Source organism: Eretmochelys imbricata, chromosome 2 (genome assembly GCF_965152235.1).
Source record: "Eretmochelys imbricata isolate rEreImb1 chromosome 2, rEreImb1.hap1, whole genome shotgun sequence".
Classification (NCBI taxonomy): Eukaryota; Metazoa; Chordata; order Testudines; family Cheloniidae; genus Eretmochelys; species Eretmochelys imbricata.
This window is the reverse complement of record NC_135573.1, coordinates 159,411,625-159,433,732: the sequence shown is the minus strand read 5'-3', so window position 1 is coordinate 159,433,732 and position 22,108 is coordinate 159,411,625. Positions and strand designations below refer to the sequence as shown.

The 22,108-nt window shown below is 41.6% G+C and overlaps 1 protein-coding gene across 3 annotated transcripts in view; it reads right to left on the bottom strand.

Annotated features, from left to right (window-relative positions):
- MOCOS (molybdenum cofactor sulfurase) overlaps window positions 1-20,454 on the bottom strand; it is a 432,667-nt gene extending 412,213 nt beyond the window's left edge. For 2 of the 3 annotated variants that reach the window (XR_013345256.1, XM_077810912.1), the window contains exon 1: window positions 20,205-20,454. Coding sequence is in view for 2 of the 3 variants with exons in the window: in XM_077810912.1 (XP_077667038.1) it covers window positions 20,205-20,382 (178 nt within the window). In the remaining variant the exon portion in view is untranslated. The remainder of the gene's footprint in view (window positions 1-20,204) is intronic. The other variant, XM_077810911.1, reaches the window with a different exon arrangement.
- Window positions 20,455-22,108: the final 1,654 nt, after the last annotated feature.

Here is a 22,108-nt window from a genome sequence, read left to right as displayed (position 1 = left end):
TTGAATTTCATTTTGTTGATTTCAATTCTCCAATTTGTTGAAGTTGTTTTAAATTCTAATCCTGTTCTCCAGAGTTCTTGTAACCCCTCCCCAGTTGGTGTCATCTGAAAATGTTATAAGCATACCCTTCACTCCATTATCCAAATAATTAATGAAAATATTGAACAGTACCAAACTCATGACAGACCTCTGCAGGACCCCATTAGATACATCCTCCCAGTTTGACAGCAAACCATCTTTGAGTACAATCTTTAAAGCAGTTATGCACCCACCTTATTGTAACTTCATCTAAACCACATTTCCCTTGATTGCTTGTGAGAATGTCATGTGGAACTGTGACAAAAGTCTTACTAAAATCTAGCTATATCATTTCTACTGCATCCCTCTATCCAGTAGGCCAGTAATCACGTCAAACAAGGAAATCAGTTTGGTTTGGAATGATTTATTCTTGACAAATCTATACTAACTATTACTTATTACCCTATTATCTTCTAGGTGCTTAGAAAGTGATTGTTTAAACATGTTCCAGTATTTTTCCAGGTGTCGAAGTTAGGCTGACTGGGGTATAATTTCCCAGGTCCTCTTTTTTCCCTTATTTAAAAATAGATTCTATGTTTGCTTGTCTCCAATTCTCTGGGACATCACCTGTCCTTCATGAGTTCACAAAGATTATTGCTAATGTTTCCTAGATTGCTTCAGCTAGTTCCTTAAGTACTCTGGATAATTTCATCAGGCCCTGCTGACTTGAATATATCTAAATATTCTTCAACCTGTTTTTCCTTATTTTGGCTTGTGTTTCTTCCTGCCTTCCCCCCATCATAAAATAGTGAAGCTTTACAAGGCAGAGGCAATTAGGCGGTCAGAAGGTGTGCCATCAGGATAAGGGCCTAGGGGTTACAACTCTTAATGACAGGAGACTAGAATGACCACAAATCTCACTGCCTTCAGAAGGAAGTGTAAAACTCACTTTTGATTTAGCTTATCAACAGCCACAATAAAACCACAAACAGAGAAGAGAGGGGAATGGAGAGGAGAAAGGAAAAATAAATTATTGAAAAGAAAACCTGTCATGGTTGCCTTAGGAAATGATGAGAGGAAATAATTTCACTCTCTGATTATTTTCTCTTTTTAATATACTTGGCTTCTAAGGAAAACGAAGCAGTGCTAGACCATACACCCTCAGAAGTCTGATACTGCTGTAAAAAGACTGCTTCTTCGGGAGCCTGGGAGCCATTTTCCTGTCACACAATTAAAAAATGCTGCCAAACTAGGTGTATTTTTTAAGTTTTACACGAATCCTCACAAACGGCACTCACTCTTGATTTGCAGTACATATTCTGAGCTTAATTACTCCAGTCATACAAAATCTCTCTTGCTTTTGAGAAAGGCAGTATGGCCCCGTAGAAAGAGCAATAGACGGGGGCTGAGTTCTATTCCCAGCTCTGCCACTACCCTGCTGAGTGACCTCCACCGCTCCATGCCTCAGTTTCCTCCTCTGTAAAATGGGGATAATGTACAGACCTCCTCTGTAATGCACATTGCTATCTACTGATGAAAAGTGCTATATAAGAGTTATGTATTATTATTTTGTGCCCACTGTTAGCATACATATCTGCCTGTAACTTTCACTGGAGCCTGCCATAGGTTGAAAGTTTCTTGTTTTTCTCCTGATGCCTCATGTCATCTTCTGGGTTACTTTAATATTATGTGATTGGATTATATTTTCCTGAGCTTATTATGACTGACAAAAATGTATATTAGAGTGGCTCTTGGAGGTACTAGTCAAGATAGTGGGTCCCACTGTGCTTTACAATCACATAAGATGACATGTTCCCTGCGCTGAATGAAGGGAACAGTGCTTTATGGCTGGGGGCAGGGGGGAAAGAGGAAAACTGCTGCAAAAGTGGAGGAGGGGTCAGCATGGTCTCTGACTCATCCCCTGGAAATGAAGGGCTTAAAAGGGGCAGCTCTGTGTCTGAAGCCCCCTTTTACACAGAGCAGGCTGAGGCAGTACCCACTTCCCTTCCCTTGAGGTGGTGAAATACCAGGTTTGGTCAAGACCTGCTGTGGGCATTATGCTAGCTGCCCCTTTTTTAGGGGGCCTGGGAAGGAATTTTCCCTTACCACCATTTTGGCCTAGGTGCAGTTGGGTTTTTTTCCGCCTTCCCCTGCAACGGGTTCAGAAAGGGCTCCGTTCATGCATGGCATGAAGTGGGGTAGGCCATACGTTGCAACTCATTATGTAAGTGTGTGGCAGATGTCCAGTGCAGGTACTCCATAGGAAAGGCATACAGTGACCGGATAAATGGCTTGAAAAGGATATATAAAGGAAGGGTTTGTTAAAGGAATGAACGGGAGGGGACTGGGGACTCCTATGATTGGTATGGCAAGTGATGCCCTGGATTTGAGGGGTATGTATACCCCAGAATGTGATCAAGCTAACTGCAACCATATTATGTGCATTCAGCCACCCTGAATTAATGAAATAGAACACCGCCTAGTTAAGGATTGATGTGGAGACAGGCTTTCAGAAACAAGGTCAAAACCAGCTATAGTTTCTGCTCATCCAAATGGGAGGAGGGGACAGACAAGTAAACAACTGAGACTGAAAACCTTGGTAGCTGGAAAACCTTGAGTCTAGACGCCTCTGATATTAACAGTTTATTGAAAGTTAGAAAAGTGATGATCCAGTAGGGGTCATTATGACCTATGTGTTTTGTAGAAGTTAGTTACAAAAGATTAGCTAATAGAGTGTACTTTGGAGCAGTCCTCTGAAGCCATCTTGAGAGACACTTTTCCTGACACCCTTTCTCCCCTGTGGGTGAACAAGTGGCCACTGCAAACCTGCTGTTAATTACTTAATACCGTTCTAGATAGGAGGTAAATATCTGGGATGTGCTAAGGAGGTTCTCAAACTGGGGATCATGAGGTTATTACATGGGGGGCTGCGAGCAGTCATCCTCCACCCCAAACCCCGCTTTGCCTCCAGCATTTGTAATGGTGTTAAATATATAAAAAAGTGTTTTTAATGTATAAGGGGGGTCGCACTCAGAGGCTTGCTGTGTGAAAGGGGTCACCAGTACAAAAGTTTGAGAACCACTGTCTAAACCTATTGCTTATGTTTGTGTGTGCTTAAATCTAATAAACTGCAATTTTAGATATAGCACACTTACTGGCATGAATCTTATCAGATGGAAGTGCCTGCTTCCTTACACCGCCTGGAGTAAAATAGTTAAGTTGCCCCTGTTGAGGGTTCTGAAAATCCCAGATAACACAGGGAGCCAACCCACTTTCTTATAGCCCACCTTAACCCTCCTACGGGGGAGGTTGGATGGTAAGGTCCCAGCAATGGATTGGCTGGGGGCACCTGAATGGAAAAAGAGGGGGTTCTGGGGGAAGCTCCCTGGGTTATTACAGAATAAACATGGGGTTACCTGTACTGTACACTTTTATCTGCCAGGTAGTACCCGACATGTATTAAGAAAGTTACAGCCTGATTAACCCCGTATCAAATGTCTCCTGTCCTTCTTTCAGTATAGCCAGACAACTGTGTAACTCTATGTGCCTTATGAAAAGCTCTCAATATTCCAAGACTTGCAATAAAATCAGAACTGGCAACATGGCATATCTAGAGAAACAAACCAAGTGCTTTACTTAAAACACATACATACTGTCAAGATAGACACCTACAGCCAAGATAATCTAAAAAGAAGTGGCTTTTCAAATCCAGACCTGTGAAAGTATAAGCCATTCTGTTCTATGGGAACCCAGTCCTGTTCTCCGTAAAGTCAATGGCAAAACTCCCGATGATGTCAACCAAAGTAGGATTGAGCCCTCAAGTAAGCAATATAGAAATAGTTTCCTTACTGTCCCCTTCTTTTCTCCCACCCCCTTCTACCCAGACCAAAGTTTCACACCACCTGTTGTTTCCCCATGGGTTGTTATTAGGGCTGGTCAAAAATTGGCTTTCAATGGAAAATTGTGTTTTCAACTTAACAAAATTTTTCATTAGAAGTGTCTGATTTTTGTAGAAAATTTTGATTTTTCATTAAAAAAAAAAAAAGCTTGAAAACCAAAATATTCCTAGCTGGAAATACTCCCAGGATGTCTTTTGGGAATAATGGTTCAGTTGCCTAATGTCTCTATTCTCTTTTATGGGCAAAGCTGTCCAGGCAGACTACATCCCCCATGATTCAGCATGGCTAGAAACTTCCCTGATAGACTGCTTCTCCTCTTCAAGAGGACAGACCATGGTGCATCATGGGAAATATTGTCCAACCAAGGAGGCCAGTGTATAGAGGAGACTGGGAGCATGAAACACCTGGACTATAACTCCCTTGAAGCACCACAGCTGCATTTCCAATTAGAAATATTTAGATTTTTGGCTGAAATAGTCTGGTTTCTGAATTTCCATTCCCCGCCCTTCTCCCAACCCAGCCCCTCCAATTTTTTTTTTTTTTTAAATATTCTGGGGCGTGTGTGTGACAATTTTCAATTGGCACTCAAGACCTGAAACAAAACTAGCTGACATGAATACATTTCCTAAGAGACTAAAAAGAATACTGGAGCTCTCTCCATTTTTCTCTATACTCAGGAAGGTTATGTTACTGATTGTTAACAATTCTATTCAGCTGAAGTACTCAGATACAGAGCTGATGGAGTCCTTATAAAAACTGAGATTGTTCTTAAAGACATTATGGGCACTTTGATTAATAAAATTAAAGGGCTTTTTTGTGAAGAGATTCTAATTACCCATTTCTGCATTTGTTCTCTCTGCCTCCTTAGTCCCAGTTCTTTAAAGGAGCTCTGAGAGTAGAACATTAAAATCTGAAGTCAATTTTCATTATTATAACACATGTAACTGCCATCTGGTCACTCAATGTGTAATCATATTTACATGCCACTGCCACAGTGGAAAGTAACAAAAACAATGACAATTAACGTTAAATGTTGATATACCAGTATATATTGACTCTAAGATAGGAAAATTTACTTCTTAACTTTTGCACTCCCTGTTTATGAAAGAACTGTTACATTTGCAAGAGATTAGTTGCATTAATGTTCTCCCTAATGCAACGGTACTCTTTTTAGCTTGAATGAACTCCAGGGTAATCACTGTGACACCTTACAGACACACCCTGTCCTTTTCTGTACTTGCAGAAATGGATAAGAAAAAGCTGACTGTGGTTCTGATAGAAACAGCACTTCAATCTTGCGGAAGTTCTGATATGCTTAGGGTGTTTTCTGACTACCTTCATACACTGAGAAGTATGTCACGCTATTACAGCTGTGCAGAACTCACCTGTTTCAAAGCGCTGGAGTTTTGGCACACCGTACTGATGGATTTGGTTCACATGGGACCAGGACCCCAGAGTTTACCCTGGTATTTCAGTTGAGCAAATCAGAAATTTTGTTGAAAACAATGGTCCAATGAGAAATGAGGGGTAAAAATTAACTAAAATGCTCAGGAAAAAGTTCCCATTTCCTATCAACTCTCCGGTTTATTTAAGCACCTACATCCCGGGTGAAACCATGAAAGATGACTGAAAATGAAACTGGCATAACGCACCTGGAGTCAAACTTTTCATAGGTCATGGAACACCCACCCCAATGCCCTTATCTGGTGCTCTCTTCTGCAGAAACAGCCAAGTGGCCAGCTAAACCCAATTCTTATGAGGGGGATTCAGGCTAGCCTCTCTCAGGGCATCAGGGTGGATTTAGCTCGCCCGTTTCCCCATCTGTGAGCAGGACTGTGAGGAAATGCTCATTCTCCACACCACCACACGTTCCCAGGATATTTTCTGAGGAGTAGGCAGCTTTGCCACCTCCCCATTTTTACATCAGGGAGACCTAGATGGCTCTGCTAGCTTCTGCAGCTGTCTATACAGTGACATTTAGTGTATTCTGGGGACTATTAGCCCTTTTCTCACTCCGCCTGGCCACCACAAGTCTGTCTTTGCTTCAAGCCTAGAGGACACTCCAAACTCATTTTCGAACTGAAAAACCAAAATGAGATTTTAAACACCTCCCAAATTATGTGGAGGCTGTTTTTTACTTACAATGAGCTATCAAAATGGTCATAGGGTCAGAAGTGGCTGCTAAAAGGGCAGCATGTGCCATAGAAGAGAATATAAAAATATTATGCTCTTTCCCTTGCGCTCCCATCCTGCCAACTCATCCCTCCAGCTCAGCTGCTGCATTTTGCAGGCACATCGGGAACTTCAAACTTTTGCTGAATTGGGGATCAGTGTTCATCATCGTTACCTACAAGTTTATTTCACAGTATAAAATAATGATTGAAAAAGTGCCTATGTAAAATTGGCCATTTCTTAGTCAACAGATCTGCTCCCTCGTATTATGAGTTATAGCTAGTGTACTTATTTTGAACACAGAAGAAATGCTTTAATACTTGTTAGTCATAAGAGCATTGTAGAGCCAATAAAGCTAAGAGTATATGAACTGGCTGCTATTCCACTGACAGAATTATTAACTACATTCCAAATACAGACTTATTACTGGTGATGACGCACAAGTCAGAGAACACACTTGACTTTCAGATCCAAGTAGTTAGAAAAAAATATTTGACTGTTAAAACACTGAGCAAATTTGATATGGAAATCATTGAAAAACACAGAATCCCACAAAACAGTTTTTTCCAGAGTGACTTTCTGAGTATAACTACATTTAACTGGAAGCCTAGTCTGCACAGAAACATGGCTGTGACACTCTGTACCTCAAAATAGCACCTGTTTGGTTGAAATGCTTGGGGAAGCTCAGCTCAGATTACAAAGGCTGGTGCATGTCCACTTTCCTTTGACAAAGTGGCAAACTAATGAGCTTGCATGGTCCAAAGGAGTCTTGAGCAGTGTAAAACAGAATATTCCTCAAGTGCAAGGTGAGGGGCTGGTTTGATTGGCTAATGCCTCTCTCTGTATGATTCATGAGTGGCTTTGAGCGCGTTCATGCAATTTCACTGAGTGTGAGTCTCCACACACTGATGGCTGAGTGATCACAGCACCTGGAAGGGTTTGTCAATGGCACAGCAGTGTGAGAGACAGCCCAGGCTGGAGAATTAAGGGGGCACAAAAGTCCCATGGTTCCAGGTTGTACCACTTAGCATAACTTTGATAAAGTTAGTGATAAACCTGGCCTACTAATGGATAAATTAGGAATAATGTTTTCAATAATATCTAGATAGAGACATGAAATCCACCAAAAACAGACAACCATATGACCAGTGGCTTTCCACTGAAAGTATGGCTCTTGCAGTTAGTTAACCCACGTTGGAAAAAAAATTTCCAAGATGTTTTCATAGGTTTTTTCCCCTTTCCTCCATACTCCCTCCCTGACAAGTTTAAAGAGCTACCCAGATGGACAAAAGCACATTAATACTTGGTGTTCTTAAAGCATTATACAAACTAACTGGCTAATCCTCACAATCTGAGGTAGTCAACTTTTACCATCCTCATTTTATAGGTGGGGAAATTGAGACAAAGAGACCTAGTCAAGACACGAACTGCTGTCAGCAGCAGAATGGAGAACAAACCAATCCAGTCTAACTGGATGGCACTGTCCCAGGAACCATGCAAAGTCAGCTGTGTCACAGCTTCTCATGAACTTTTGTGAAGTGGTTTCTACATGGATATTTTTGCTTGGTTTAATATCATATGTCCCATTCTGTTTTGTGTCATGCCTACTGTGCTTTTACATGATTTTTTGGCATTGTATATCCCATGGAACATTTTTGGACCTCCCAAAATCCAATTCGCCTGTTGTGTTAACAAGTATTTGCAGTTTGCTTTTATTTACTTGATTGAATGCTAAATGGTCTCCTTTAGTACAGCTTGATGTATAACCATCAATCAGTTTCCATTTCTATTATTATGCAGTTTCTGCAGCGCTTTGTATCTGTCACTACCTTTCTGCAGTTAAGGTGTGCCAATAATTGTCCTCTTCTTATTATCTCTAATGATCCCCTATGACATTCTAGCAAGAAACGCCACCTCTAAGATGTTCGCATTGTTTATGGACAGCATTTAAAGTCCTTTGCTAGCTAATCAAATGTTTCATCTGTTTGGTTGCAAGCACTGAATACATGATGCTCCTGTAATATAGTTTTCCTCAGAGTACAATAATCCCCATACATTCTCATATGAATGTCAATTTGGTTCACTTCCCAGTTTTCAAAACACAAGTACCTTTATATCTCCTTAGGTATGTTCTCCTGAATAGCAGTATTAAGTACTGTAGCTTTTCCAACATTATCTCTTTGCAGCATTCAGATAGCTTCAACTATTTTTGGTCTTTTCTAGTTTTTTTAAATATAAATATTGTTCCAGTCAACATTTATATGAAGAAGCAAAGAGCAATTTCTGAAGAAATAGAAGATAATTTCTGGTAAAATCCTTAGTTTCACTCCAGTCAGCACCATAAGCACAGAGCTTTCCTGTTTTTATTTATCTGCTTCTGATCCAACCTCAGTGTGAGAAGGAATGTCACCACCAACCAAGAAATAAATGCAGCAACTGCTGGCCACTACTGATTGGCAGCCTCATAACAGCTGGGAGAATAAAAGAGCAGAGAAGCAGTGGGGTGGAATGGCTGCTAGAGGAACAAGCAGGCCAGAGAAAGAAGGTTCTGCCCAGCAAGCTGGTGAGAAGCTGCCCCAGAGTGACAACAACCCAAAGAAGGGATGCCCAGAGCCACAGGCTGGAGATGCCTACAGAACCAAAGGTAGTAGGAGAGAACTCAGGGTATAGCAGGAGAATTGTGGAGGACTGATTCTGCCTGCCTGGCTTAAGAGGCCTGAGCTGGAACCCAGTGGCGTGGGTGGGCCTGGGTTCCCCTACCTGCCTCTAAAAGGCCTTAAGAGCAAAAGGGGTTCCAGGCCCCTTGAGGGCAAGGGGGATATAATCCCCAGCAACATAAGGGGAAACCTGTACACCCCAGTGAGACAGATATTAATGTCCTTGGCTCCAGAACAGGACTATAACACGCAAGAAAGGGGACTGACATCCCCTCTGATCTGCGCAGACACTGCAGTGCCCTATCTGACCAAAGGAGGATGCTGACACACTGGGGTACCAGACTACAAGGCAAGTTATTCACCATTCTATATAGCTTGGGCAGGGGGAAACGAAAGGGCCATGTTCTGCTCTCTTACGTTACACATTTTTTCATTTTGGTCATTTGTTGGTTTTAACCACAGATGTGTGGTAAAAGTGCAGGGGGCGGGGAGGAAATGACTCCATACTCTTCTCTGTTTCAAAAGATAGATCTTGTCATACACCTTTTTCCACTTACATTTTATTTTGTAAAATGCGTTCATGATTTCACAAAGAGATTATTGGCAAGTACAAATAAAAGGAAAAAATGTTGTTCCCAATCACAGGCCTCTGCTTAATATGCTGTTGGAGACATTAATGGCACTAGTGGATGGGACCATTACCCATCATCAGGTCTATCCTGTTTTAATGAAAGGGCATTGGTACGCATACACAAAGGCTTACATATCATGGCATCCTTGAAACTATTAGTAACTACCCAACATAAGCAGTAATTATGACAACTTCTTATACATAGTGTTATAAGAGCACAAGCATCTTAAAAATCTGAAAGTTTTGCACCTTCGATTTCTCTCTCAGATAGGAGGTAGGATGTTTGGGCTGCATCCTTACTTCAGGTGATTTATGTGGCCTTTAACCTTCAGCTGCACTCTTAACAAGTATGCATAGGGATATGCACAGTGGTATTCAGTATCCTAAGGTCGTATGTTAATAAAATTCTCACAAAATTACATTAATGAATACTTGTTAAAATAAGGTTGTCATCTTTCCAAATGTTAAACAAGCACATGATTCCATCTCCAGAGACTCAAGTTCAAGTACTAGTTATTTTACTAGTAAAAGTGAGTTTGTTGTTGTCATCCTACTCCTCCATTTATGCATGTCACAAAATTGGATAAGTCTCTACTCAGGGGAATCCAGAACTGAGAAAAATGTTGTCTGATTAACATTGTTCCTAAGGTGCTCTGAAAATGTTTTAGACCATGTTGCTTCAGAACCTGGTCTGAACGAACACTGAAACCCCATCTTCTTCCTCCTCTTGCAAATATAATATTCCCTTGAATTCTCCTACACAGGGGAGAGAGGAAGATAGTAAGAAATAGGACAATAAGAGAATTATAAATCTTGTTTGGGGAAATTTCTCTATCTGGTTTCATACCCAGATTTCATATACCAGATAGAAAACTAACATGGTTGTGTAGGGTAGCAGCCCCATGACAAGTATATTATACAACTTATTTTGCAATCAAGGATAAATTTGAGAGCACAAAAACACAAAACGGGCACAAAACTGACTCACTGTTCATAAACACTTTCAGTTCCCTTTTCGAACTGCTGTGTTCTGAATCAGTGACCTCAGTGAAGTACAGGAAGATTCCTAACAAAATATTTTAAAATGCCATTTTAAATAAAATATGCCTAGTATATATTTATACCTGGTGCTTAGAAACCATTGTTATAGATGCCTTAGAGACATCTTAAAAAGCTCTACATGCCCCCTTTTCCCCCACCCCAAATATCTTCCCCGGACAAGATTCAGGTTTCCTTCACCATCCTCTCTGCTCTGCCCATGTTCCTGGTCTTGTCTGCCCATTTGTCAGCTTATCTCATTGGTGATTTCTACTAGGCAGCCCCCTGTGCATGGTATGATCTTCCCGAGCTTAACCATAAAGGTTCTTTTCACATTTAAGACCCTCTTAAAGATCCACTTCTGCTATGATGTATACAGCGAATCAAGCTGATTGGCATATAAACTGCCCCTCCCCTCTCTGTTTATTTGCATCTGTCTGGAGACTGGGAGTTCCTTGGATCAAGTAGCCGTCCCTTCTTGAATGTCTGGAAAGCACCTAGCACATGGTAAGTGATACCACAAACAAATCACTAATAATACATGGACATAGCAGAAGCTTCTGTGGGCCAGATTCCAATCTCACTTACAGCAGTGTAAATCTAGAGTAGCAATTCCACTGATATCAACTTGACCATGTCTCTGTCTTAAAATGTATGAAATTTCTTTAGATTAATAATCTTCTCTTATTTTTAAAAAAGAAATAGCTCTATATCTAATAGAATGGTATGTGATATGTACATAGGTGTTTTCTTACCAGTGTATTTCTATCTTACACATGGCACTTTCGCATGGCAACATTGCAACGAAAAAAAACCTTAATGGGAAGTAGTCATTGCTGAATATAAAAATTCAACAGCAGGAATGTTTTTGAGCAACAAAATTTTCAAATATGCTCAATTTGCTCATTGAATGATCAGAAAGCAGCTTCTCCTTTTACAATACAATCTCTTCCCTGTACTGATATTTTCATATACTATACAACAAAGTGGACACTGCTATGCCTTATATAGATATCCCTTATAGGGATTCCACACTAACATATCTGAACATTAAAACGAAAATGTTCAAACTTGGGTGCTGAAAATTACTCATTAGTGCCTCAATATGTGCAACACCCGTTGACTTCCCAGAGGCGCCTCTTTAAATCAAGACATTGATTTGGAAACAGGAGTCTAAATGTGGCTATAAGTGCCTAAGGGACCCAAATCTGAACCTTTTTTGCCAAAGGATCCAGTCACAACTGATCCTGTCTGTACTTGCAAAGTACAAATGAAAAGTCTGAACTTGCACCCTTACTTACAGCAGCAGCAGACCTTTGCTTACAGACTTGTTTCCTAAACTCATCAGCTGAGCTTACAGTTTTAAAAGCCTCATACTATAACCCATGTATTTAAATGAACCAGTACAATGGTTCCTCAAACACTTTTGAGAAATGTATTGCAATGACAAAGCTGAGGTTAGAAACTACATTCCATATATCAGCCTGAGTAATGCAACTGCCAGAAACAGAAGACAACCCCTGAATCTTTGGGGAAATCTTTTTCCTCTTACAAAACTAAAAATTCCTTCAATTTTGAAATATTATGGCAGTTTCATGATGGGGACTACTATTTATTTGGAGCTCAGTCCACCAACACCAGAGTAAAAGATCAAGCAGCACTGCAAGAATGAACCATCATTCCTACACCAAGTGTACTAGTGATAACCTTTTGAATCATGATGTGCCAGATGGCTGTTTCCTAATGACATGTTGCTGCTATGAAAATTTGTGAAGGAAAAAAAAAATTGAAATATCTATGCATTGTTGACTTTATGCTTATATTCGGTATTAAATCCTTTTTACACTCAAACAGCTCCTACTCTACTTCTTAATGTGAGCTCATTAGATAACACAGACAAACATATTAAGAAATGGTCATATTTAGCTAACCATTTATACAATCAGAAACTACAGGAACTCTTAGTAAGATTGTGTCATATCACATTGTTGTGGTGATAGCAATGCAATCAATTGAACAGCCATATAATAAGCTGCATGTAACATGGCCCTCTCACCACCAGCACTCCACCCATTAATCCATCTTCCATGGGGTATGGATTCATTTGCTACAAATCTTCAAACAGCAGCTTCTTTCCCCTAGCAAACCAAAATTTACCCCTTTAAAATGCAGTGCACCATGGGGAAATATTCAGTACTGGCCCATGACAGGTTTACTGTCACATAATTCATGCCTAATGGGAGCTAGAAACACAAGCTCTGTGTGGTTGGGGCAAATCCCAGTTTCCTCTACTCACTCTCCCTAACCAGTAGGTTCTGAGATACTGGGGTTTTAAGTCATGACCTTTTTTATGTCTAGAAAAGATACTTAAGATCATTTTTAGAGGTTTTTAAAATGTATTTGTTATAATTTTCCTCTCCCTTCAAGTCCAGTACTTCTGGATCACCTAGCGTCACAGGAGACATGCCAAAACAGTCCCACAAGAATTTTTGTATATTCTCTGAAACAGCTTTTTCCTGCGTGGCTTACGCAGAACACATGACAGTGTGATGTGGTATAAAAGTGATACTAGCATGTTATTGAGATGACTACCATTATTGACGTGTGTAATGTGACACTCCCAAACTCATGCTGGTACACCTTTATAGCACGCCACCATCTATGCTATCCTTACCTGGGGGTAAACCATTATGTGTGATCTAGCCTAGAGTATAGTGTTGTACAGCCAGTGGAGCAGCCCAAGGGAGAGCTTGTTATTTAGACCTGGCTCTGGGCGGTCGTAATTGTTGTTAGGCTCCCAACCACTCCATGCCCTCTCCTGACCTTCCCACCTACCTGTACATAGCAGCTCTGTAAAGTCTGCTTCACTCTCATGCACAGGAAGTGGTGGTAGGGTGCATCAGTCCAAGAAAGTAAGGTCACCTACTGCCCCCTCTCCTGCCTTGCATTAGCACATAGGACAGGCCATGTTCTGGCCCTTAGATTGTAAGCTCTTTGGGGCAGGGACTATCTTTTTGTCATTTGTGAATAGCACCTAACACAATGAAGCCCTGATCATTTATTTGGGCATCTGGCGCAGCCATAATACAAATAGTAGTAAATCTCCCAGATAAGTTTAGGTAGCATTGTATTCTATTCAGTGCTCTGTTGTGCTTTAGGTCGCTTGTTTGTATCTATGTTTCTCACATACTTGTTTGGCTTTTTTGTTTCTCTTTTTAAAAGGATTGAGGATTCATGAGTGTAAATTAGAGCTGGTCAAAGTTTAAACTAACATTTCTTTTGGTTGGCGGGGGGGAAAAAAGGCCCAGTGAATATGTTCATGAAAGATTTTTAGGAGATTTTAAATATTCATTTTTTTCTTTTTTTACTAAAACTCAAAAATGAAAAATTGGGGTGAGTTTGCTTTCCCCCTTCTTCCAATTCTCCCTTCCCCCTTTTTCAGCAGCAAAATGGAAAAAGAGTCACAAAGAGGAGGCCGCAGTTCCTGGAGCGAGAGGGACTGCAGGATGAGAGGGTGGTGGGAGAGACTGCGGAGGAGGGCGCAGCGCCTGCCCAGAGCTAAACCCCAGGACAGCCAGGAGGAGGCATCATTTGTGGTGAGTGACCCCTGTGACACCTGGGCCTGGCCCCATCCATCCCCCTGCACCCCAGGTTTGCTCCACTGTGACAGGAAGGGGGAGCACTGGTTTCCACCTGCATGCTCACCTGCTCACACCAGTGAAGACATTTTACTTTTTCAAAAGGTATAATACCTTCAGCCACTGTGAGGAGCACGGGTGGCTCAGCTTTTGACAAGGCATAATTAAGCTCTTTCTGCCTGATTATAACATGCCTGCACTTTTTTTAACCTGGTTGGGGATAATTAAATTAGTGACATAAATATAATCCTAATTATCAAATTTAATCTTTAAAAACATATTGAGACTAGACCATTCTCACTTCCCAACCCTAAATAACAGAAGTTTCTGCTGAAGGGGAAAGCAGGTCTCTACAAAACAAAGATTAAAAGGGCAGATGTGCCAGTGTACATTACTGTTCTGCAAATCAGCAGGGATTCATATACATATGAGACAGCTCTCAGATCAAATACCAAAATGATTTAATCTTTACAATTGCGGAGGAAATAATAAAAGTGAGTGGTGCTAGATTATGAAAAGATTTAAGGCTAAACATTAATTCATACCGTGAGAAGAAAAATCTTTCCAACCTTCATTCGCTAGTTCTTGATTTCAACCAGGACAGAAACAATAGGAGATGAACCCATGCCTATGATTATTCTCCTCCCAGAGGACAGAACTGACACTGCTTGTCTAATAACCCTTACCAACAAAATAATGCTGTCTTGAGAAGAACTATTTGCCCCACTATCCTATTTAGAGACAAAGTCCTAGGATAACTGTTAACAGAAATATGAGAAAGTAATTATTTGGAGAAGACAAAGGTCAAATACCTAAATGTTATTTGTTTTGTTACTTAAAGACAGAATGAGAACAAGTGACAACTTTGAGTGACCACCGCATTTCACGGAAATAAAGGACAATTTTATTAATAATTCAAGACTAAATTTATTATTAAGAGACCAACACCCATGATATTTTATTAGTGGTACAAAATTATGCACAACAAAGTCTACACAGCACCTTAGTATTGTATGATTTTTTGCATGATTATCACTGAAATATGGGATGATGAGCACCATCTATTAATTTGATATGGGATTTGGGACATTAGGCAACAAGTGAGGATTATTTATTTCTTAAAAGACAGGTGCTCATCTAGTGCCCTGTTGATTCTTCTCTCTGTGTGCATCTGTATATATGGCTGTGCTCATTATTCTTGCAACAACTCCCACTGAAGTCAACAAGAGCTTTCTCTAGGAAAGGAGTACAGGAACAGACCCATAACTGGAAAAGTAGTTTGGGATTAAATGTAACATACTATATTAGATACAGTACGCCCACTTCTTCTCAAAGACATGATACAGCTTGAATGTGATTTTTTTCTTTAGTGCTGTGATTTCATTATAGCAAATCATTCAACATAAAGTATATTAGATCCTATTGCTTAAGAAGAGACTCTGAAACATTGTTGATTTTTTAACTGTTTCTAAATTAAAGGTTAATATTCTGACCCTATTTTATAAGTAAGTGTTTAAGGCCACGGTCACACGTTGCGTGTACTCTCTTGCCTATAAGATAGGAATCAGTTTAATAGCCTCCATGCATATGTTTAGAAAGTATTGCACAATCTGTCAGTTAATCGTCCTCCAAGGAGAAACTTACAGATAAACTTTTGCTTAAAAGGAAAGTCTTAAGGCTTATGTGTTAAGCATAACAGACCCCTGATGATTTAAGGAACTGCACTAGTTCTTTTTATCTTTTCACAGAGCTTTTATAAGAGGGATTTTTTTTTTCCCTCCTGGAATCAGTGGTATAATTCCCATTGATTTCAATGGGAATAGGGTTAGGTCAATGCTGAGCACTTTGGCAAATCTCACCTTTTATTTTAGGCTGAGCAGATCTGTGTTTTATACCCACCATTAATTTATTTCCAATAAGCATGAGAAACATTATGCATTTAGGGCTACAATCACTCAACCAAGCATCCAGGACGAGTAGTGGGGCTGTGAAATGGATGTCTGTATAGAGACTGGGGGAGGGACCCTACTCATCCCAGGTCGCGGTGTGACAGCAGAGCTTCTCAGTGCAAACCACCAAACAACTGCAACAGGCAGCAGAAACTGAACTGAAAATTATAATGGGGGCTTTGCTTGATTTGAAATATGTAAAGAAGTAAGATACTCCCCAAAAAGACATCAGCCCTAATTCACATATAGTCTGTAGAAGGATTCCAAAAAAGCATAGGCTTAAAAATTGCACAAAGTGACGAACTTAGATATACATAAAGAAATGACATCTCTAGGTGCAAGAAAGTTTGGGCTTCCCTACTTTAGAGATAGGTTCTGCGGAACTGAGAGATCAAAACAGGATTCCTCTTGCATCTACCTTGTAGATGTCTTTGTTGGGAAGATCCTGAGGCTAGCCGTAGAAGCCACCCTGCCTCAGATCAAGCGAGCCTTGATATGGCCTTCTAACTTTTAGGCCAGTCACACCATAGCAATGCAAGCTACAATCAGAGAGCATTTCAGCATGGTCCACTTAGTGACAGCATCATCTAAGGAACTGATGTCAATTGAAAACAAAAAGTTGGAAGGACTTTGAATGCTTTAGTTCACTCCAAGTAGAACTCCAGGGCATTTATCCTCTTGCATTACGAGAAAGGCTTTCGGATGGGTATACTGGGGGGGGGGGTATGTTGTCAAGACAAGCTCATTAAGGTGAGATAAGGACACTGTCCACCTTGGAGAGGAATCTTGGATAACTCCAAAGGACCACTTTGTAAAATCTGGTATAACACAGATCAATCCCTAACGCTTGAAGCTCGCTCATTTTGTAAACGGATATGTCATTCTGGGATGTATTCACAGGAGTTTCATAACACACTGGAGGTAATTGTTTGGGGGTACACAGCACTGGTGAGGCTTCGGCTGGAGTACCATCCAGCTTGGGCACCACACTTAAAGAAAGATGTGAACAAATTGGAAAGAGTCCAGAGGAGAGCAATAAAAATGATGAGGTATAGAAAACATTACCTATAAGGAAAGATTGAAAAAAATGGGCATGTTTAATCTAAAGAAGAGAAGGTTCGGGAAGCCCTCATAACAGTCTTCATATACGTTAATGGCAGTTATAAAGAATGGTGATGAACTGTTTTCCATGCCCACTGAGGGTAGGTCAGGAAGCAACAGGCTAGTTTGCAGCAAGGGAGAATTAGGTTAGATATTAGGAAAAACTTTCAAACTCTAAGGATATTTAAGCACCGATACCTGTCAAGTGAAGAGTCTGTGGAATCCCCATCATTTAAAGACAGGTTAGACAAATACCAGTCAGGGATGGTCTAGGTCTACTTGATTCCTGCCTGGCATGGGGAGAAGGACTAGGTCATCCAAGGAAAACACAAGCAATACTATCCTGTGCAGATAGCCATGACTAAGCATTTCACAAAAGCTTGTGGCACCAGTGCCAACCCAAAAGGCAAAACACTGAATTGGCAGTTTTCAGAGTAACAGCCGTGTTAGTCTGTATTTGCAAAAAGAAAAGGAGTACTTGTGGCACCTTAGAGACTAACCAATTTATTTGAGCATGAGCTTTCGTGAGCCACAGCTCACTTCATCAGTTGATGAATTGAATCAGTTGAATCAATTGGCAGTGCTGTTCCTCTACAACAAATAAGGTATTTCTAGTACTTGGGGAGTATTCCTATGTGCATGTAAGCTTCTACAAGGTCCAAAGTTCACAGTCCTTTGCCATCCTCTAGAAATGGCATGATGATTCCCCCGGTGACTATCTTGAATTCTTTTATTGACCACATATGCATTGCACCCAACTGTCTTATTCATCATCAGGAACGACTAGAAATAATTTTTCCCACTCTTTCACCTCTTGCTCAATTACTTTCTTTACCAGAAGGGATGAGTTTTCCTGCAGCAGACATGGAGAAGCCCAACAACATTCATTCAGCTAAGGGAGGGACAATCTGAAGGTTAGTTTGAAAAACTTTGTATGCTCCGGACCCATGTTTACAGATGAGATGGAGCCCTCCATGACACAAAGCTTCTAGTTGTGGCCCCAGTAGGGAGATCCTGACAGGTTACTGAAAACTGCTGGTTGGCTAAATGCTCTGGAGCCTTTTAAACACTCAAAAAAATTACATCCTGAAAGGCGGGGAGGGAGAGACAAGCAAAGTAGAGATATCTGAATGCCAGCTAGATTGGGCAATTCAGGTCACCCTGCCACAGACTAACATACAATTTAGGATTATCATACATTCTATTTTATGCTCAATATTTATTTTTCCCTGGAAACATTATAAAATATCTAACACCCATAGTCTACTGTAACAAAATCTATTAAGGCTTGATTTTGTGGCGTGTATATATATGTATATACACACGCCACAAAGTTTTCCAAAATGGATACCTAAAGTAGAATCCTAATTCCCTTGTTAGACCCTGATTCTGCAATGTGGGTGCAGAGATTTATTCACAGAGAGCTCACTGAAAGACCCGATCTATAGACACTTAAAAGGCTTGATTTTCAAAAGTACTGAAGTTATTAGGAGCTACTGGGTTCTCAGCACTTTTGACAATCAGGTCACATGTTTCAGTGTCAATAGGGATTTAGAATCCTAACTTTAAGTACCTATTTTTAAAATTTTGGCCCAAGTTTATTTGTCACACACAAACCTCTTTTCAAACTTTCACAAATATGAATAACTGATGTCAGAAATGCTACGTCTTCAAATTAAAATTCTATAAATCTTTGTTTCTTTAAAGAAAAAATCCTCAAACATCTCAAACTATACCTTGCTCTCTTTCACTCTTTTCCTCGTTTTGGCCTTTTGATGTAAATTTTAAAGGCCAGTGTTACACATTAAACCATTAGTGAGTTGAACACAGATCCTATAATCTATTGCAAGAAACATTTTCACAGAAGTAATAAAAGAGAGTGACAGGATAAAAATATTCTTAGTAAAACAAGCATATTGACTTGATCACAAATCTAGGATTGGATCTGTGGGTATTTTGCTCCCTGTTTCAGAGTAGCAGCCTTGTTAGTCTGTATCCACAAAAAGAAAAAGAGTACTTGTGGCACCTTAGCGACTACTCCTTTACTTTTTGCTCCCTGTGTTATTTTAACTTTTCCAAAAGTCTTGTAGCCACAGCAGCCATGGGCATGGATCTTAAACATATAACAATACATCATTATTCTTATTGCCAATATAATATCGGCTTGGGTATGGGAAAGCAAAGTTTGACTTTGAAAAATAAAAATCTATACAAAGAGAAATGTCACTCAGAGAAGTGTTGAGATTAAAATCCTTACCCACCTAAATGTTGTGAATTGTACTGTTCTTTTTAAAGCTATTGCTATATTTTGTCATTATTTCCCTGTGAAGATGTGTCATTTTACACCAACACAAGTACAATTTTAAAATGTTATAAATATATAAAAAGGAATGTCCTTTACTTATGTCACTATTGAGACCAATGGAGATAATTTAAACCCTGTTTAAAGGTGACCTGAAAAGGTGGGAAAACAAGCAGGGCTTGTGTCCTTTTTTTTTTTTTTTTTTTTTTTTTTTTGCTGCTTTTAGCCATATACAATATTGCTTTTTATTTTTAAATGGGCTTTCCCCCTGGCTTTTTACATTAGAAATTCAAGTCCTGCCTAGGATGGTGAACCAGTTTGGTGACATCCAAAGGGCGAAGAGAGGGAAAGGTGAGCAAGGGACAAGGGAGAGAATATTTTTTGCCAGACTAATTAGAGCGCTTGGTCTCAAACGCTAGGGACCGGGCCTGACCCTTTCAGCACAAACACCCAACCTTTGCGGGGGTAAACTCTGTGCTGTCTAGCTCTGGGGCGTGCTGAAAGGATGTTCCGAGTGTTTGGTGTCCTCTCCTGCAAGGAGCCTGCACTTACACTCCAACCACTCCACTTGCCAGCGCTTCTTCAAACTTCTGCGAAGGAGGGAAACTTGGTGTGTTACTTTCGGTTTAGCTGCGGCGCGTCAAGCCCGAGGGACTGTGCCGAGTGGGGGGAGGCCAGGGCAGAAGTTGTATAAGCAGCTGCCTGTCCCAGGCCCTCTCAGTGAGCGAGCCGAGCCCACAGCCCCTTCCCTGGCCGCAGGGGGCCACCCCCCAGGCACCTTCACTCCAGATCGGGTTACCTCCGAGCCTGCGGAACTCGCTTTCCCGCATCCCCTGCAAGCTGCCCCCGCTGTAGCCGTAGCCGGCCCCGGGGGGACACATGCGCTGGAAGGACTGGAAGGACAGCAGCTCTCCCCATGACGGCGGCGCCGCCTGCTGCTGCTGCAGCTCGGCCCTGCTCTGCGGCTTCCCTGCCATGATGCAAGCCCTGAGCTGGCGCAGACTTTCCTGGGCGAACCCCTCCCAGCACAGCACGGACGCTCAGCTGGGGCAGGCGGAGATCGGGCGAGCTCCTCCCGCCGCCCTCCCCCAGCAAAGGGCGCGCCACCCAGCGCCCGCCTCCGCCCTCAAGCCCTGTTCCTACCGCGGGCTTCATCCCTGCGCCGCGCACTCACAGCCCTCGTCCCGCTGCCGGAGGAGGGGAAGCACCTGTTCTAGGTTATTGAGCGAAGCCCCGAGGTGAACGAACCCAATGGTGTCATCATTAGTAATAATCATTCATGATTGTACTGTATTTCCCAGGATTGGCTTGGATCTGAGGTTGGATGTTCCCTGTGTCATTGTGACATTCCTCTAGGGTCTGTGGCCGAGGTATTCTGGAAAGAAAAGAAAAGACAATCCTCTTCCAGGTGCCTGTTCATTGCACTACCAGACCCACATGAACGGGGGTGAGAGGAAGCGAGTTAAAGGCTGACCTTGCAAACCCACCAGAAGCTAGCAATTGCCCCCCCTCCCCCGCCCGGCCCTAACTATAAAGTGACCTCAGAGAAGTTGGTGGCGGTGACGTTGGATTAAGGGGGGCAGGTGGGGAAGAAGATAGATCTGGAGGGAGTTTCTTTGGCAGGAAGGAAGCAGAGAGAGCAGGGGGAGGGCAGGAGGTTCTTCCAGAGGAGAAACAGAATGTAACCACCAAAATAAAGTGGTGATGGGGGAAGTAATGGAGTAGTTTTCTATCCCAAAGTTGGGAAACAAAGAGTTGGCTCCACAGATGAGCTCACCCGCCTCATGAAAGCTCCTAGGTAGCACCATGTCCACTGTGTAAGCTCAAAACTTGTGCCTTTCACCAACAGAAGTTGGTCCCATCAAAGATATTACCTCACCCACCTTGTCTCTTTAATATACAAAAGCAGGTTGTGTTGCTACACACAACATGTCTGACACCCGCGTCTCCCCACCCTTACTAAACAAGGTAGTGAAAAGCAAAGCCACCTTACATAGTATTGGCATAACAAAATATAAAGGTGTAGGGGAACGACAGACCCCTGAGGTGTTGCGCAGGTGAGTATAACCCACCAAGGGTTCAGTTACACCCCTGGGCTTGATCTGCTGTGTCCATTTATCATTACTGTCCATTCTTGATCTTGTGCTGTGTAGTGTCATACCATCTCTGCTACTTCTCTCCTTTCTCCCAGGCTGAGGCACAGATTTTCCTCATCACTTTTTGTTGAGACATCTTGTACGATTCCTGGTAGCTCAAGGAAATCTTTGTCGCGCTCATACTTCCTGGTATTTGGGGTGTTGGAGACTATGCACCACAAGCTTAACTCTGCCCATTCAGCCCAACCTTCTGTATACACTCCTTTACCAAAGTATCTAATCCTGTTAGTTGAGGATGTTAGGTGTAGTAGGGTGTGGTATTGGGAGGGGATAGTTTGGTAAAGGGGTGATGTCTGGCATCCCTCGGGGGCAGAGTTAATGCTGTGGTGTATGGTAGTCATCATAATGTGCCTAGGCAACTTTAGGTGGCTTAACATCCCAGAACACAACCCTGGCTATGGTGTTTCTACGAGCTGCCACCATTATCTGGGTGTGCCATCTGTTTGAGTGTGAGCATGATAGTGACTATGTATGTGTATAGCACTCTGTGTCCCATCCCAGGACTTAATTCGCCCCCGAACCAGGGTCTAGATCCCTCTGTGTCCAC